At 40.2% G+C, this 19,252-nt stretch overlaps 1 protein-coding gene across 6 annotated transcripts in view; it reads right to left on the bottom strand.

Annotated features, from left to right (window-relative positions):
- Positions 1–19,252, bottom strand: part of pals1a (protein associated with LIN7 1, MAGUK p55 family member a) — a 93,559-nt gene that overhangs the window by 47,420 nt on the left and 26,887 nt on the right. For 4 of the 6 annotated variants that reach the window (XM_078563221.1, XM_078563220.1, XM_078563218.1 and 1 more), the window contains exon 2: positions 1,296–1,812. In XM_078563221.1, coding sequence (XP_078419347.1) covers positions 1,296–1,650 — 355 coding nt within the window. In that variant the 5' untranslated portion in view covers positions 1,651–1,812. Of the gene's footprint in view, positions 1–1,295; positions 1,813–7,141; positions 7,834–19,252 lie in introns of those variants that run through there. The other 2 variants (XM_078563223.1, XM_078563219.1) reach the window with 2 other exon arrangements.

Below are 19,252 nucleotides of genomic sequence, written 5' to 3'. Positions count from 1 at the left end.
ATTACTGTTTCACCTCTGACTTCCTCACAAGCCGGACTGAAGCAATTCAAACCATGAGAGGCAGGAAAACGGGTGTAGGGCTGAGGGGCGACATGTTCAAGGGCTTTGGAGATGGAACATTGCTTCATAGGAACAGAGGGGTTGAGGGTATTTCTTTTTTGAGGAGGGTGTCAGAAGTGAAACAGTAATGTACACGATAATCAGCATAAAGAAGAAAAGGTACATTTACATCAGTGTACAGTATATATTTTAACACTGCAAGAAACTTGCCCATATTTCAAATTCCAAAAGCATATTTGTTGCAAAACTTTCACTATCTTGCCTAAGCCTTTGCAAATTTCAGTTTCTGTTCAATATTAATATCAACACTATATAAAAAACTATTTTAATGACTAGTATGCTTAAAGTCAACCATTTCAAATAGCATCCATGAAATGGAGAAGCTATTAAAAATATGGTTGAAAGTTTGTTCAGACAAGGCATATTATTTCAACAGTTTATGACAGCTATTGATCTTGGGGAAAAAAAATGTTCAGGATTAAAAGGTCTGATTCAGAGATCACCTTTGGAGGTCAGTAACAAAGGGGTCTGGATTCAAAGTTAGCGTACAAGGAATTATGGAAAAGGTTAGAAAGAAAAAAAGTGTTATTAGGACATGCAATGTTTTGCCACAAATGTTTATTGAAGCTGAGTTAATGGTATTTAAGAGAGAATTTGATAAATATTCGAGAAGTATTACAGGAGAAGTAGGAAAACCGTAATGAGAATAGTTAGGTGCTTTCCAGGAGTTCGTAATAGTACAATCATGATGGGCCAAATTGCCTTTTGTTGCAGTTTTACAACTCCTGTTGACAAATGCACAGCTTTGCATTAAAAAGGAAAATTCAGCACTTCTGTCAAAATTTATTTGCATTGCTTTCCTGTAAATGATGTGTTTTAACTTTGCACCTGGTCACCTTTGAACTTCGCTGTTGCACGTGATGTGAAATAAATGCAATGGTCTAATTTTCATGTCAACATGCAAGACAAATTTGGCAACATTTCCAATTTATAGTACATTGCTGCGCAGTGACTCAAAATATTGTAAAATGTTACTTCAATCATTCAGATTTGTTAATATCTTTTAGCCACACAAAGCTCATTAATTCAAGAAGGTACTTGCTTGACATTTTAATTTTTACGATGTCTCAACAACCACATTCTCCTTTAGCAAAATAATACTTAATTACAAATATATTCATTTTATTCAGCAGCCAAGGAAATGATTTCCTGACATACTTTGTCCACATACATACCTAGAACTTTAACCGTGTTGCTGGGTCCTTCTAAAATGTCTTCAAATGTAGGGTTATCAATGCCCACTTTTGGCTGAACCTGCGCTAATTTTTTCAGTCGAATGGAAGAATTAAGGTCAAACTCCTGTTTCTTTCCCTCTTCTTCTCGTCTACGACGCATATCATCCTGTTGCTGGCGAATTCTCTCCAATTGAGCGCTTCGACGAATAGGCATGGTTCGTGAACCCAAGTCATCAGGACAATCCACTGCCATTTCTCTGTGCCTTGGTGGCTCATCATGAGATGAAAGGTCTATGTTCTTAGCCTCATTATCTGATCCCTCTGCAACATGTCCATTCATGTGTGAGGTAGTCATGATTACAACTGAAACCTTTCCACTTATCTTAATATCTGAAACTGTTAGGTAAAAGTTGGTTTGGTTTCAGAAAATCCATGTTGATGATGGAGGTACTTCTTGCTGTGAAATTTACATGGCTGTGCTTTAAACTTGACAAGTCTGCCTCAGCTTGAGACCTACCTGGAAAAAGAGAGAATCATTCATTAGGGGAAAAAACAAATGGAGTTTCATTCACTGGAAAATAGTCACTGAAATCCCAACACTCCACAATCTATTCTTGGCATTTATTTTCTTTCTCAAGTTTTCCCACCACATTTAGGTTGTGCAGGCACAAACCCATTAATCCTCTACACTGTACTACTGAACTTGAATGTAAACACACCAGACTATTCAATAAAACACACAAACCGATGCCATTCTATATCTGAAGTTGTTTAATTCTTCAATTTTGTGCCTTTGGTTTCCCTAGGCCTTCTGACACCTGTAGGAAATTAACTAGTTCACCGGTTTGTCATGGTGACTTAGAACCTGACATCTAGGTACAATTCAGCGTGAGAAAAAACATTTCCTACAGAGATCAGAAAATTGAGGGACTAAAATTGAGGAAGGCTGTGGGCCTAAAAAGACAATAAAATACATAGATAAAAGCAAAAAACTGCGGATGCTGGAAATCCAAAACAAAAACAAAAATACCTGGAAAAACTCAGCAGGTCTGACAGCATCTGCAGAAAGGAACACAGTTAACGTTTCGAGTTCGTATGACTCTTCAACAGAATAAAAAACATAGTCCATCTTACAACTTTACAGCTCGTACACAGATGGCTCAAAATTATCTGGTTTTACATGAAGGGCCCATTTAAGGTGCTTACGAGGTAACACTATTACCAGTTAAGATTTTCTGGGACTGAGTTCCTCATGGGAATTTTGTGCAAAAGATATGTCCATTCTCAGACCACTGAATATCAGGTGTCTGAAAGCAGAAAGCAAGTGAACGAGAGTGAGTGGGAGCAATCATATAGAGAGATATAGACGTCCAAAGACAATTTATCACCTCCAGTCTGCGAACGCAAAGAAATTGAGGGAGAAAAATATGCAAGGGAAGGAAACAGAAAAACTGTTCATAAAAGAGACACAGGTGATTGAGAAATGGTTAGATACCTACGGAAAAAAATGCTGTGGGGATAAAACCAAGAAAATGATACTGCCTGAAGGAACAATAAAGAAAAACAAAAGTAAGACAAGAACAAGGGAAACAAAAACTCAAGACATAAAAGAAAACATTCACAAACAACTTGACTTGGCATTTCAATATGAACCAATTTATTTCTAACTGGACCAGTGCATTTCTCACCTGATTTCAGCTGCATGGTGCCTACTTATTCCAGCTGCTGACATTCTCAGTTACAACTCAACCAACCTTACCTCAGCTGCCAACAGCCATGTGGAATAAAACTGCTGGCTTACACCTGCCACGTGAACAGAGTGTCAGGTTGAGCAGATTGAGTGCTGCCAAGACATAACAATGATCTACCAACAGTACAAAGGTGAAAGTCAGAGCTTAAAAAAAAACAGGATTTCCAGCTAGTAGGACAGCTCCATGTATCGCTGGTTTCTACTGTTTACACAGCAAAAGAAGCAGGCCATTCAGCTCTTCAGCCTGTTATTCCATTTGCCCCTGGTCTCTGTCAATCTTGCCTTGATTAACTGGTGTTGAGATTGATGGACCTGCTTCTCTCATTGCACGACATGTTCTTTAGAAAGACAAGCCAAATCAAATATGTGATTGAGTCTTTCACACAGTTGTGTTTACAGAAGCAAATGGTTTTGTGATCATATCAAACTAAGAAGAATCCAAGTTGACATAAAACAGACAGATATCATATCCAACAAACTTCATCCTAAGAAAAGTTCTGAATTTGAGAGCCAATGTATTGGGCTTTTCATAAAATGCACTAATACAGTTCGCGCTCTCTATATGTTCAAGTGCCCTAAACTCTTCATTTGCTTTATTGTGACCAATTATGCAGCTTTGCCCAAATAACTATTAAAAGTTTGCTTTTGAAATACCAAGTTGACAACAATATTTCAGAAGCATCAAAATTAAACTGGAACCTATTGTAATGTTTGGTTAGAGAGTCAGCAGCAGTCATCAGATGCAAACAACTGTAATGAATGGAACGGTAGCAGAAAATGAGAACAGGCCATAGAATGGACTTCATCTCCAAATAAAAACAAAATCACATCAGAACTTCACTGTATCATCATGACAAAGCAGTAGAATACACAGAATTGAAACAAACTTCCTCCTTTGATTATTCTGAGGCTACAGTCATTTAAGCTTGAATCAAGCAAAAATTATATAGGCTGGAATCCATGTTTTTAAATTCTAAAAGCTGTAACCTGGACTGGCATTCAGGGCAGCAACAATTTTGATGTCAATTAAGTGATGTATATTTCAGTGAAATGCCTGTGTCCTCCTACTCACATTTCCAAATTAAAGTCCGCCCCAGAAAGTAGAAATGAATTGTGAATACAAGCTGAGACAACCATTTGATAATTCAAGAGATTACAAACATTACAATAAAAATGCTGGTTTCTATGATGAATATAGTGAGAAGATCAAACTGTCCTATTTTAAGGAACATTTAAATGCTATTCTTTATTTAAATGACGAAATAACCAAAGGCTTCAAATTATAGTTTTGAGAGGGAAGGTAAAACGAAAAGCTCAAAGTACAAAACAGGCAACACCATTTTTAAGTGCTGTGCTGGAAGAGAGGCAAACGAGAAAAGAAAGCTTAACCACTTCCAATTTCATACTTAAAAGGAAAAAGTGAGTCACCTTCAACTTGATATTTAATATCACCAGTTACTTGGATTTGTTAGCTTTTCCAATATAAAAAAATGCATTTCATTATGCTGTGAGTCCAAGCTCTGAGCTTTGAACATAGCAACAGGATTACGCCATTCAGCCTCAAGCCTGTACTACCATTCAATAAGACCATGGCTGATCTATATTCTAAGTCCTTACACCAACTTGGCTTTATATTCCTTAGAACCCTTGGCTAGCAATCATCTAATCAACCTCTGATTTAAAAGTAATTGAACTAGCTTGAACAGCTTTTTGTGGGAGAGTTTTCCACATTTCTACCATCCTTTGCGTGAAGAAGTGTTTTCTAACTTTTCTGCTGAACGGCCTAGCTCCGGTTTTACCGCATGTTCCCTGGTCCTAGACTCCTGAACTAGCATAAAAAAGCTCCGGCCAAGATTTTGTTGAGGTGATAACAGACTCGCCCACAGGTCGGAAAGCCAGGGACAACACCACCTCAGCTGCTTAAGGGAGACCCAACCAGATTTTATATCCATCTGGCAGCTAACGAGCTGCTGTCGGGGCTCTTGCCCCTTTAAGAGACAGGATTCTGCTTCCAAGAGCTGCTGGTCAATCGGAGGGCTGGCAGTTCTCCAGTGCCACCAAGAGTGCTGGCCACAGCTGGGACTGCACCCAGCGGGAGAAGCAGCATGGATATCACCTCAAGGTAACTGGGGTTGGGTCTGTAGGGTATGATAAAATGCCAGTGGTGGGGAAGGAAAAGGTCTTTAATTAGCCTCTTAAATGGCAAATGCCTTGGGCAGCAGGAAGGCAATGGATAGGTCACCCCCTTGCCTTCCTGCCCTATTTTCCAGGCAGAATCCCACCACCTGCTATCCACTCCTCGATACCCCAATAACATTCAGGTCTATCAACCCTGCAAATCCTAAACACTCAAATCACCTCTTAACTTTCTAGATTCCAGGATAAAAATGCCTCATAATTTAATGTCCCCTCATAATTTAACCCTTGGAAGGAGTGTAGCACAGATTCACTGGAATGTTACCAGGAATCCAAGGCTAATTTGTAATGCCAGAATTGCACATAGTACTCCAGATGTGGTCTAACCAGGACATTATATGGCCATAGCAAAACTTCCTCCCAATTATATTCTAGCCTCTTAATATCAAGGCTAAAATACCATTAGCCTCTTGATTATTTTTCAGTACCTGACATTTTAGTGATCTAAGCACCTAGGCCCCTAAACCACTTTGGGCCTCGGCTGTTTCCAGCATTTTATCATTTAAAAATACTCAGGTCGACCTTTCTTAAGACACAATGTAAGCTGCAATTTGCTTGAAAAGATGAACATGTAGGATTTTTAAATTTCTTGAAGTTAGCACCCAGTCGAAAACACTTCCCTTGCACCCCTCAACACAATAGAAAAATTCTCAATTGCAGTTAAACAAAGTTTGAAGTTTTCTCCAGTATGGTCAGTGATGGACATTCACATAATGACCAGAGAATTTACTGATTATTACAGAGCACATCAGGAATTCAGTTGGTATTAAGATTCCTCCTGCTCAACAACTTCAGCACTGTGCCATTCAGAGTTTTGCTTTAAGAAACAAAAAGAATCCCGGGGTGACAGAAACCTCTGGCGTAGATTAAATGTTTTGTAATTCTACTTTAAAGTTGCTAAAATAGAGACATCATTTCAATTCCATAGTTTGAAGCAGAATAGATTTGTTGGATTCACATGAAAATCAAACTGGCTGGGCTAAACAGATTTCCTGAAGCTGGAGAGCATTAATTGCTCAGAAATAACAGTCCCTTTAACTCCTTTAGAGTGTTATATTCAGCATCAAATCAAATTAGTTCTTTTGAAGAGTGACAGCAAACCAATTCATCTGTCCTTCTAGTTATTTCTAAGAGGCCTCAGGGCCAAACAAAGCTCTAATAATCAATTCCAGACTTAATAACGGTAAAAAAGTCACATTTTAATTTTGGATTTAGTGACATTGCTGCACTCTCGCTTCCAAGACAAAATGTTCCGGGTTCAAGTCCCATTCCAGGAGTTGAGCACAAAAATTAAGGCTGATGCTCCTGTGTAGTAATGGGGGAATGCTACACTGCCTGAGGTGCCATCTTTCAGATAAGACATTAAACCAATTCTTAGATGGCCATAAAAGATCCCACAAAGAGGAGCCTGGGAGTTATCCCCAGTGTACTGGCCCATATTTATCTCACAACCAACATGACTAAACAGATTGTTTGGTCATTATCACATTGCTGTTTGTTGGAGCCTGCGTTTCCTACATTACCAGTGACTACACTTCAAAATACCTCACTGGCTGTCTGGTGGTCATGAAAGGCGCTATATAAACGCAAGTCTTTTTTTTAGGCTTTCATCAAAATATAAGAAAGATGATAGGGGACAAACAAGGAAACATGGTTCAAAAGGATACTATCGGTAATTTATCGTAAGCAAAATGATGGGTTGTTATTCTATTTTCCTTTCAATACACACGTTTGGACAGAGAAGCCAGCACGTATTTGTGAAAATCCTGACATCAAACAACAGGTTATTTTTAAACTCATTCACGCAGCACAATTATCAGTGTTGTTCAAACAAATTATATTCTGCACACTGAGCATATGAACTTAACACAAATCCTTCTCCTCAATGGCAATTATTTACCTCTCATTTTTTTTTAATACAAACTTTTTCTACTCCTCCAACCTTGCAGTGCAGCTGGAAATCCTCTTTTAGTCAAGATTAGCATTCCTGTAGCATTCTAAAGAACCAGACTCCCGTTTCTATAGTAATAGTTTTGTCGGCCATCAAGATGCCCTGGCACAATACCAGAAAAGACTTGCATCACACAAGGAGCGTTTCGACGCTTCAACTTCTTGTTTTGAGCTTTTAATCCGATGTTGGTTTAAGCTTCACTTTCCTCCCTGCTACAATATAAAAAGTGTTTTCTTTTAAAAAAAAATCATCTAAGTGCACAACCACAAATTCTAGTTCCTTCAGGTGGTTAAAGCTAGGCCATAAGAATCCACACTGAATGATGCCATTAAGGCCTATAAAGAATGGTACACAAAGTATCAGTTCTATTTATGTCAGTCACTTTAGGGGAGGGATTTACACCTGATTAGTGATTGGGTGACACAACAGGCTGCTTTGTAGTTGTTATTGTCAAGAGCTACACTGTCTGGCTGTAGGTTAATCTCCATATGTCTGGACATTAATGCTGTAATGCATTAGGATCTAGGTTGATACTTTAGTGCAGGACTGAAGGAATGCTGCATTTTTGGTGTTCGTCTTTTGAGTGAGATGTGCTTAATGGAAGGACATTGCAAACACAAACCTACAGTGGTTCAGACTTAAGGTCAATTGGTTACATTAAGCACAAGGTATTTGAAGACAGTTCTAAACTGAATCATCCAGGGTTGGATAAGGAGAGAAGATAACAAAGATTTACACAAATTCGCTAAGGTACTAACTTCCAAGCAACACCTAGAAATGAAAGTATAAAACTTCCATGCAAGATCAAAACTGAAATCTATTGTAGATGTTGATTCCTGCAGATGTTGATTCACTGGAGTACGATTTCATGGACAAAAGCCACCTCAGATTTGATGCCCAAGTTTCCATTTTTCATAGTAAAGCTTAGATAGATAACCAGGCTATTTAGATCTTGCTGCATCATAGTGATGACACTGACCTGTGCACTTCCCAAGCGGGGTCATTAAACAGTAATCAGGAACAATCACGTTGGTTGGTTTCCCTCCCCTAACTCCGATTGAACTAGCCACTGAACCTGAAACTTCCTGGTTCATGTGGTGACTTCACATCCACAGAACTTGGTCGGTAACCCTAATAGTGATCAAGAAATATTTCAAACACTCAGAATTAGAAAATTACATTTAAACATGAATGAAAACCGTTGTTGCCAGTCAAAAAAATCCATTGCACCCAACAAGTTTGGACAAACTGTTTATTCAGAATGCAAACAAAAACAAGATAGTGAATCATTTCTTACTGTTACAATCAAATATGTTGGCTTTGTTTGACACTAAACATGATGAAATTAAAGGACATTCAATAGCATCTTTGTTGCAGAAATAAATGCAGCTAAATATGATGCTTCATAGAGCTTTATTGTTTTGTAAATAACACGATGCGTGAATTGTGGTAAAACAAATAACTTGCATGCCTTTCTCTTACTCCTTTTCTATACTGAGGGATATTAGCTCTGGGAATTGGAACACTTCCTCATTAAAACAGAGCTTTAGCACCAAGCAGTTTAGTTTAACAATGAGCTCTGGCTGCAGTCATATTTACCCAAGGAGGCAAAACCAGTAAATGCTGTCTACAATACAGTTGACCCAAGACTGACTGATGCCAAGGTAAAGCAACAATGGAACATTTTATATGAATGTCATAGCAGGAGCAACATTAATAACATTACAAAGCTTACAAAATTCTACTCTTCGGAGTCTCACTTGGCTCAGCTTTCACATGTCAGTGTAAGTCTGAGGTATTTAACACTAATGCCCGAGTAGCATATATTTACAGGCTTAGCTCAATCTCAGAAGAGCACACTTATATGAGCATCACATCTCCCTTTCCCACTCCAGTAACCTTTATGGCCTGAGTTAGACTCCCAATTTAGTGTTTAATTAGAGGCAATTTTGCACTAAGGCCCACACCATCACCCAAATACATATTTTGTAAAGGAGGCTTACAAATAGCAGTCAGGGACAACTTTCACCTCATCAGCCTGGACCGCATTTAAATTTTGTATGACTCAACAGCCAAATGTTAATTTACTCCTGTTAAATTTACCAGCAAATTCTCTTTTAAAAATAAACCCAACTGAAAACTATGTTGGTGATGACAACAGAGTTTTGGTAACACATCTCTGTTGTTTCTAATCTAACATTTTTTGCAGTTTTCCCTGGCTCAACTCTCAGGTCATCAATAATTCAATGTAGAAATTCCAAACAAAACCAGTTACTGTTGCTTGTAAAAGACAAGAAATTTAAGTTGGTCTGCAAATTCAGAGAACTTCATCATGCAAGAGTATAACAAACCGAGATGTTTTTAAACTTACAACACAGTAGTATGATAGTGCTGACATTAAATCATGATTTCAATGTTTGCACATAATGTATTCTCTTGAATCCAGTGTTTAAATTTTTTTCAAAGCCATCTGCAGTTCACTCTTCCCAAAGGTGGGTGGCTAAATTGTCTACCTGATACAATGTCTATAAAGGTCAGACAGATCCTGGTTTGACCCCTGATCTAAATTGATTCATCTGAAAAGAATATGACAATTTCCCTCTGGGAATTGAGGCTGGGCAGAGGGAAAATGGGATCAGCAACTATTTCTATATCCTGCGGCGAATTACTCATCTCCTGACTCCTCAAAGCCTGTCCACCAACTACAAGGCACAAGTCAGGGTGTGATGGAATACTCTCCACTTGCCTAGATGTAGTTCCAACAACACTCCAACACCATCCAGGACAAAGCAGCCCGCTTGATTGGCACCCCTTCCATAAACATTCACTCTCTCCGCCACTGATGAATAGTGGCAGCAGTGTGTACCATCTACAAGGTGCAATGCAAAAACTCATCAAGGCTCCTTAGGCAGCACCTTCCAAACCCATGACCACTACCATCTAGAAGGACAAGGGCAACAGATACATGGGAACACCACCACCTGGAAGTTCCCCTCCAAGCCACACATCATCCTGACTTGGAAATATATTGGCCGTTCCTTCACTGTCGCTGGGTCAAAATCCTGGAACTCCCTCCCTAACAGCACTGTGGATGTACCTACACCACATGAACTGCAGCGGTTCAAGGCAGCAGCTCACCACCACATTCTCAAGGGCAATTAGGGATGGGCAGTAAATGCTGTGCAAGGTAGTGCCGCACTAATGAAAGTATATCACAATGCAATTCAGTGCTTTATCAAATGCAAGACCAGGGGAGAAAAATGAGTGGAGTTGAGAAAGAATCTCTCCCTTTTAAAACTACACCTTCTTTCCTTTCTCTTTTGTCTTTTCCCTTGTTACATGGGGTCACCATAATGCTGGTTGATCACCCTCCTGTCAACCATCTTTTTTTGGATTTGGCGGGTTTTACAGCCAGATGCCCTTCCTGCCGCCAACCTCCCCATTTAATCTGGGCTCGGTACCAGCACCCGTCCATGATGGCTCACCAGCACCAATGACTTGTTTCTTTTGTAGCCAATAAGTCCTGGAGTGGTACTTGAACCTGGTACCTTTTGGCTCAGAGGCAGGACAGCTACCTACTGAGCCAGCCCACTTTTAAAGTTACCCATTCCCAGCAAATGCTAAATGGGGGTCAAAAATCATTCTTCCAACTCTACCTCATTATAATTTCGAGATAGCCAGGTCCATAGACCAACAGCACTGGAAATATTTAGTGACATGATTCTGTTGCTCAATATGCAAGGCATGATCAGTGACATCAGTACATGGCTATGGTTCAGACAACTGAGAGAATATCCATTTAAAACATATAGAAAATCACAAGTATTGGTAACAAATGTTTACAATTATGGCTTAACTTATTTCTTGAAGCTCTTAATCATTAATCTGAATAAAAATCTGTGTATGGCACTCATAAATGCCCTTTCATTACTTAAAGTATTTGTATATTTGCAATGTATGTAATCTAACAACAGGTATCAGTTCCCCATTTCTATTAAAAATGCCTGAATCAAAAACAAATTAAAACACATTTATGACCTGGAAGATGTATTCTAGTGATATTAAATTAAACACATTTTTCATATGTGCAACTATTTTGCATCACTGGGCATAATTAAACTGGAATATTCACAGGCTGCAACAAATACTTCCCCATAGTGCTGTACAGCTGATTTTGTAAGAAAGGAACATTTTTTTAAAAAAACATTGATTATGTAACATTCTTGCCCTTAAAACTGAATTGAAGAATGAAAATAAGGGAGAGATTTGGACTTGATTATGCAAATATACACTTCTGGCTTATACGACTAAACTACGTGATTCAGAGATTTATTTCACTCCATTAATACTAATCAGTTCAAAAGAGATGAGTGGAGGAGAAGGCAATTTTGTAAGTGGATCCAAATTAAAATTCAAATTTACATTACATAAATCATTCATATACAAAAACTGAGAGTTAAAATAACAATTTTCATATTTACTTTTAGCAAATAGTCAGACATAATCCACAGATCCAATTTGCTGTATAAAATACCTGAGTTTGAGTTCAAGTTCATTAAAAATCCTATTGTCCTAAATCTTCACTCTATCTCCATCTTTTAAAGCTTCCTTTGCGCTCCAACAATTTACTACAAGTCCAGCCTTAGGAAAGCACATGTTTTCCTGAGCACTCTTAAGGTAGATTGGCAGATGAATGAGTGTATGAAAAGGTCAAAAGGTTCATCCAGTTAGTCTGGACAAGATTTAAACACAGATACATTTGGTAAAAGTATATTGTTGTAGGCCCACATTATCACCATCGTGCAAGTAGTTTTACTTGAATCTTCAGGGCAACACCAGCATATGCCAAAAGCTCAGGAATTCTTTGCCAAAAGTAAAGTGAACTACCATGGGTTTTAATAAAAGGAAGTTTGTGAACAGTTTAAAAAGATACCTATATGTTTAAGCAAACTTTGAGTTTCCAAAAACAACAGTCATATGGCAGCTCTGGAAGTGATTAGAAAATTTGAAGTGCATATCAAAAAGCAAAACCAGTAATTTTGAGATTGCATTTTGGGTTTTGCTCTGAGGAAAAACATGGATGGAGAGTTTCAAAACTAATCTTCGAAATCATATGCAGAATTTAGTAGAATGATTTAATGGTGAAATGGTACTAAGTATTTTCTGTTTTGTGTTACACATCACAAATGTATTCAAAAGAAATGCTTCCTGAAATAATGCTTTTTCCAGAAGCATGGCAAAGATAAAATAGTTTTCCTTATGCATCACAGTAGATCTAACAACACCTTGAACTTGAGTGAACCTACCTGCCTCCTGGACTTAGTTCAACAAGCAGAACCTTCGAAAATGTGCTGACATAGTTTGCAGCAACAACCATGAACAGTGAATCTAGTTTCAATAAAACGAAAGGGTCAGAAGTTCCTCTATGCTGTCAGAGGTATGTATATTTTCAGTCCAGACCTTCCCCAATCTGAAATTAAACTTTGATTAGTACTTTCCCATGAACAGTTCTCAAATTTGATTTTTTTTTTTCTATTTTAAAAGGTCATAGGTGCTAGCGCGGGAGAAACAGTATCTGGTGTACCCCATGGATGAATACTAAAAGCTTCAAAATATTTCTTAATGTATAAAGAAAACAACTTCAGGACACCACTTCTGCACAGCCGTTCAAAAATGTCAAGTGTTCCTTGAAACAAAAAAATAACATGGCTTTATATTATTCTTCAAAACCAACATTTAAGAATCCTTTTCCCATGAATGGGGAAAACAGTAGACTAAACCTGAATGCATCAAATGTCCATTGGAAAAAGCACTATTTAACAAGGTATATACAAACTAAATGTTACTTAAATCAGAGCATTTACACTACAAATTCACTGCCAGTCTAAATCAGTTTTGACTATGCACTGACACAAAGCCGGCGTGGTGTAAGTTAGGTATTCAAGTTTTAATGAACTCTGAAGCAAAGCAGGGACACCCTCACAGGAAGAACTGATACCATCAGTTCTGGTACAAACGGTACTCACGGTCTGAACTAAGCATCTTCATTTTGCTCTACCTAGTATTTAATGAAGCATTTTGCAAATTCAAAAAAAAAATTGGTGAGGAAAAAGGAGAAGCGAAAAAGGAATCACAATAAAAGATAGCTAATTTGCCACAATTTCATATTGGACTACTTGCAGCTACTAAAAGATTGGCAGCTACAGGAGGATCAGTTCTAGTCAGGTAGCACCTCAGTTTAAGTGCCTTCAAGGCAAGAGTTCTGTACACTTATGTTTACTCTCATGTGCAAAGCTCCCTTCCCAACAGTTATGTTTTAAAATTTTAACAAGGACTATCAACACTCTTAATACATCTAAATAAGCTCTATCTCAGTTTCTTAAGTGTTCAGGAGGCACAGGAGTTCCTTAAGCACATTTTAATATCAAGCTTCACACCGCATTGCCAAGTATAGAACTCCATGCAATGTTAAACTGAATTAGTGTGCGACTACCTCCTCTCTGGAACCTCACACTGGATTATAAATCAGCCAATTTGAGCCCTGCCCTTAAGTGGAAACCATTTTGCAGTGATTTTGAAGTTGCAAGAGAAATATACTATTGGGCATCAGCTTAATTTACTCAATTTGGGATTGAACATTAAAACGCTTCAGTTGATTTTTACTGACAGGGTCAAGTTTAACAAAATTTAAAGCTAGAAATTCCCCATTTTGAAACGTTTTTTCAGCCCCTAACCCCAACTTGCAGTAATAAGCCACAGTGTACACTCATGGAGTGAGATTTTTTTTTGCTGCATTTCAGAAACTTTACATCTTGTGTCAAAAATTTAGATTCATCAGTAACTTATCATCCAGAAAAAGAAATGACTTACAAAAAGATGTGCAACTTTTCCAATTGTATTTATAAAGTTTTGTTTAGGCCCATCCCAATGTGACACTTTAAAATGAGCGCATTGGAAAATCAAGGACATAAGATGAAGCAAAACGCCTTCTGCATTTCACATCTTTTATTTCCTGCCCACTCCTGAAATATAGCCACTTCCAAAAGGGAGACTACAGACTCACATAGTCTGTCCACATCACTCAGGACACTACGGCAGCATTGTAATGCCCAAACTACTAGAGAACGCTCCATTACAATTGAATTTTGAACAGCCACATTCAACCCTACAACGCCCCTAGACCTAAGACGGGCAAGAGTATCAAGATTGTGGAAACATATTCATCTCTTAAGTTTTCTATATTACACACCATCCTGACTTAGACACTTACTACTGCCCCTCTATCATCACTTGAGTAAAAATCCTAACACTACCATTGACAGCATCAGCCGCATAAAATCTACAGCTGTCCAAGGAAATGGCCCACCACCAGCTTTTCAGAGAAATAAATGCAGGCTTGTCAGTGTTACCCACATCAAGATTTTTAATGTAAAAACTAGGATGCACGAAATTAAAGGTGGTCTTGTGACATGTTGGGAGATAGCAGACAGAGTGGGAAGGGTTCACTGATTGGCGACCTGTCACAAGACTGATAAAGGATGCAAATCTGTAATCTCAAAATTGGGTGATGGTGTTGATGTCTGATACAACCCTGTTGTTGGATCATTATGAAAACCAATTTGTTTCAATAACTACAAAAAAAATTGTAAGTAGTTTCCACAAGAGGAAATTATGGAATCCTGGAGAATATCTGATCCTTTACTGATTTCACTTCAACTGTAATCATCAAATACACAACCATCAGAATCATAGGCTTAAAATAGTTCTAATATCTTCCAGTCACTGTAAAAATCAGGAGCACTTTTTGAGTTACAGGAAAATAACTTGAGAACAATGTTTGCAGCTCCACAATGAAGTAAATGAGTTGGTGCTGTTACTGACAGTAGCCCTTGCACACCATCACTTGGTGGTTTATGAAGCATGTCTAGAGGCATTCCACTCTTCAAGGCAATGTAAACTGAAACTGCCATATTTTCAACTGAGCAGTTCATTCACTTGTACGGCCCTGCCAATGTAGCACTTTTAATTTTCTTGGAAGTACATGGGGAGCCGACGGTGTAGTTGTATTGTCGCTGAAGTTTATGATTCTGATGGTTGAGTGTATTTGATGATTACAGTTGAAGTGAAATCAGTAAAGGATCAGATATTCTCCAGGACTACTTCTCTAGTCATCCAGAGACCCAGGGTAATGCTCCGGGACCCCGGGTTCGAATCCAGCCACGGCAGACGGTGGAATTTGAATTCAATAAAATTTGGAAATAAAAGTCTAATGACGACCATGGAACCATTGTCGATTGCTGTAAAAACCCATCTAGTTCACTAATGTCCTTTAGGGAAGGAAATCTGTTGTCCTCACCTGGTCTGGCCTACACAGCACTGTGGTTGACTCTTCCATTCCGTCTGAAATGGCCTAGCAAGCCACTCCGTTGTGTAAAAAAAAAAGTTACAAAGTCACAAAAAAGGAATGAAACCAGACGGACCACCTGCCATCGACCTAGGCACCAGAAACGACAATGGCAATCTCAGCCCTGTCGACCCTGTAAAGTCCTCCTTACCAACATCTGGGGGCTAGTGCCAAAATTGGAAGAGCTGTCTCACAGACTAGTAAAGCAACAGCCTGACATATTCATACTCATGGAATCATACCTTACAGATAATGTCCCATCACCATCCCTGGGTATGTGTCCCACTGACAGGACAGGCCCAGCAGAGGTGGCGGCACAGTGGTATACAGTCGGGAGGGAGTTACCCTGGGAATCCTCAACGTTGACTCCAGACCCCATTTAATCACATGGCATCAGGTCAAACATGGGCAAGGAAGCCGCCTGCTGATTACCACGTACTGCCCTCCCTCAGCTGATGAACCAGTGTTTCACCATGTTGAACACCACTTGGAGGAAGCACTGAGGGTGACAAGGGCGCAGAATGTACTCTGGGTGGGAGACTTCAATGTCCATCACCAAGGGTGGCTCGGTAGCACCACTACTGACCGAGCTGGCTGAGTTCTAAATGACATAGCTGCTAGACTCGGTCTGCGGCAGGTGGTGAGGGAACCAACAAGAGGGAAAAACATACTTGACCCCATCTTCACCAACCTGCCTGCCACAGATGCATCTGTCCATGACAGTATCATGAGGAATGACAACCGCACAGTCACTATGGAAATGAAGTCCCGCCTTCACATTGAGGATACCCTCCATCATCTTGTGTGGCACTACCACCTTACTAAATGGGATAGATTTCGAACAGATCCAGCAACTCAAGACTGGGCATCCATGGGGCGCTGTGGGCCATCAGCAGCAGCAGAATTGTACTCGAACACAATCTGTAACCTCATGGCCCGGCATATCTCCCACTCTACCATTACCATCAAGCCAGGGGATCAGCACTGGTTCAATGAAGAGTGCAGGAGGGCATGCCAGGAGCAGCACCGGGCACACCTAAAAACGAGGTATGAACCTGGTGAAGCTATGACACAGGATTGCTTGCGTGCCAAACAGCATAAGCAGCAAGTGATAGACAGAGCTAAGCGATCGCACAACCAATGGATCAGATCTAAGCTCTGCAGTCCTGCCACATCCAGTCGTGAATGGTGGTGGACAATTAAACAACTCACTGGAGGATCCACAAATATCCCCATCCTCAATGATGGAGGAGCGCAGCATATCAGTGCAAAAGTTAACGCTGATTCATTTGCTACAATCTTCAGCCAGAAGTGCCAAGTGGGTGATCCATGTCGGCCTCCTCCGGAGATCCCCAGCATCACAGATGCCAGTCTTCAGCCAATTCGATTCACTCCACATGATATCAAGAAACAGCTGAAGGCACTGGATACTGCAAAGGCTCTGGGCCCTGACAACATTCCGGCAATAGTACTGAAGACTGGTGCTCCAGAACTTGCGACGCCCCTAGCCTGTTCCAGTACAGCTACAACACTGACATCTACCCGGCTATGTGGAAAATTGCCCAGGTGTGTCCTGTACACAAAAAGCAGGACTAATCCAACCCGGCCAATTACCGCCCGATCAGTCTACTCCCCATCATCAGTAAAGTAATGGAAGGGGCCAGCAACAGTGCTATCAAGCGGCACTTGCTTAGCAATAACTTGCTCACTGACACCCAGTTTAGGTTTCGTCAGGGCCACTCAGCTCCTGACCTCATTACAGCCTTGGTTCAAACATGAACAAAAGAACTGAACTCCCGAGGTGAGGTGAAAGTGACTGCCCTTGACGTCAAGGCAGCATGTGACCAAGTGTGGCATCAAAGAGCCCTAGCAAAACTGGAGTCAATGGGAATCAGGGGGAAAACTCTCCACTGGTTGGAGTCATGCCTAGCACCAAGGAAGATGGTTGTGGTTGTTGGAGGTCAGTCATCTCAGCTCCAGGACATCACCATAGGAGTTCCTCAGGGTAATGCCCTCGGCCCAACTATCTTCAGCTGCTTCATCAATGACCTTCTTTCCGACACAAGGTCAGAAATGGGGATGGTCGCTGATGATTGCATGATGTTCAGCACCATTCGCGACTCCTCAGATACTGAAGCAGTCTATGTCCAAATGCAGCAAGACCTGAACAATATTCAGGTTTGGGCTGACAAGTGGCAAGAAACATTTGCACCACACAAGTATCAGGCAATGACCATCTCCAACAAGAGAAAATCCAACCATCGCCCTTGATGTTCAATGGCATTACCACCACTGAATCCCCCACTATCAACACCCTTGGGGTTACCATTAACCAGAAACTGAATTGGATCTAGCCATATAAATACTGTGGCTACAAGAGCAGGTCAGAGGCAAGGAATTGTGCGATGAGTAATTCACCTCCTGACTCCCCAAAGCCTATTCACCATCTACAAGGCACAAGTCAGGAGCGTGATGGAATACTCCCCATTTGCCTGAATGAGTGCAGTTCCCACAACACTGAAGAAGCTTGACACCGTCCAGGGCAGAACAGCCCACTTGAGTGGCACCACATACAAAAACATTCACCCCTTCCACCAGCGATGCACAGTAGTGGCAGTGTGTACCATCTACAAGATGCATTGCAGGAATTCACCAAGGATCCTTCGACAACACCTTCCAAACCCACGACCACTAACATCTAGAAGGACAAGGGCAGCAGATAGATGGGAACACCACCACCTGGAAATTCCCCTCCAAGTCACTCACCATCCTGACTTGGAAAATATCGCCATTTCTTCACTGTCGCTGGGTCAAAATCCTGGAACTCCCTTCCTAACAGCACTGTGGTGTACCTACACGACATGGACTGCAGCAGTTCAAGAAGGCAGCTCACCACCACCTTCTCAAGAGCAACTTGGGATGAGCAATAAATGTTGGCCCAGCCAGCGAAGCCCACATCCCATGAATAAATTTTTAAAGCAGCACCAAACTGCAATTCTTTTCATTTTATCCTGACTGTTGCGTAATCCACCCTATGATATAAACAGGGACACTGCCTAACATAAAATCCTAGCAAGAATTGCAGAGCCCCTTTGTGTAATGAAATGCCAACTACGAAATTTTAGTTCTTCACAATGGATTCAATTTTATTAGGGTCCTATAAAACAATTGCCCTTGACAAGGAATTGAATCATTATAATCCCAATTTCTATTCTAAAAAAACCCTGCAGGTAACTTCAAAACTGGATTAAAGCATACAAGAATAGTTTTCAGCAAGCAAAAGCTGATAGCTGAAATGCTGGCTTGCCATGTATAGCTCAATTTTGTCCTTTATAAAGTTACTTTTTATCTCTAAAATTGACAAAGAGCCGAACCTCTTTGAACTCAACCACAAAACTTTGTTCCAAACCGGTGTGTGACCTGCATGAAATAGTCTCGTCACAATGTCATGTTTCCTATTACAAATTGGAAACACAAGTATCACGATGTACCCATCTGGATTTGTAATTTCACCTACATTTGGTCGTTAAGCATTCCAACATGTGTCATCAGAGCGCCCAAGTTCTGGGTGCCTGGATGTTTGAAGCTAAGATGAGCAGGAGCAGAGCTGGAAGTGGGGTTCAAAGTTTTCTGCTGTACCTTAACTCGCACAAAGC

This window comes from Cetorhinus maximus, chromosome 18 (assembly GCF_964194155.1).
Source record: "Cetorhinus maximus chromosome 18, sCetMax3.hap1.1, whole genome shotgun sequence".
NCBI lineage: Eukaryota > Metazoa > Chordata > Chondrichthyes > Lamniformes > Cetorhinidae > Cetorhinus > Cetorhinus maximus.
This window is presented reverse-complemented; position numbering and strand designations above follow the sequence as displayed.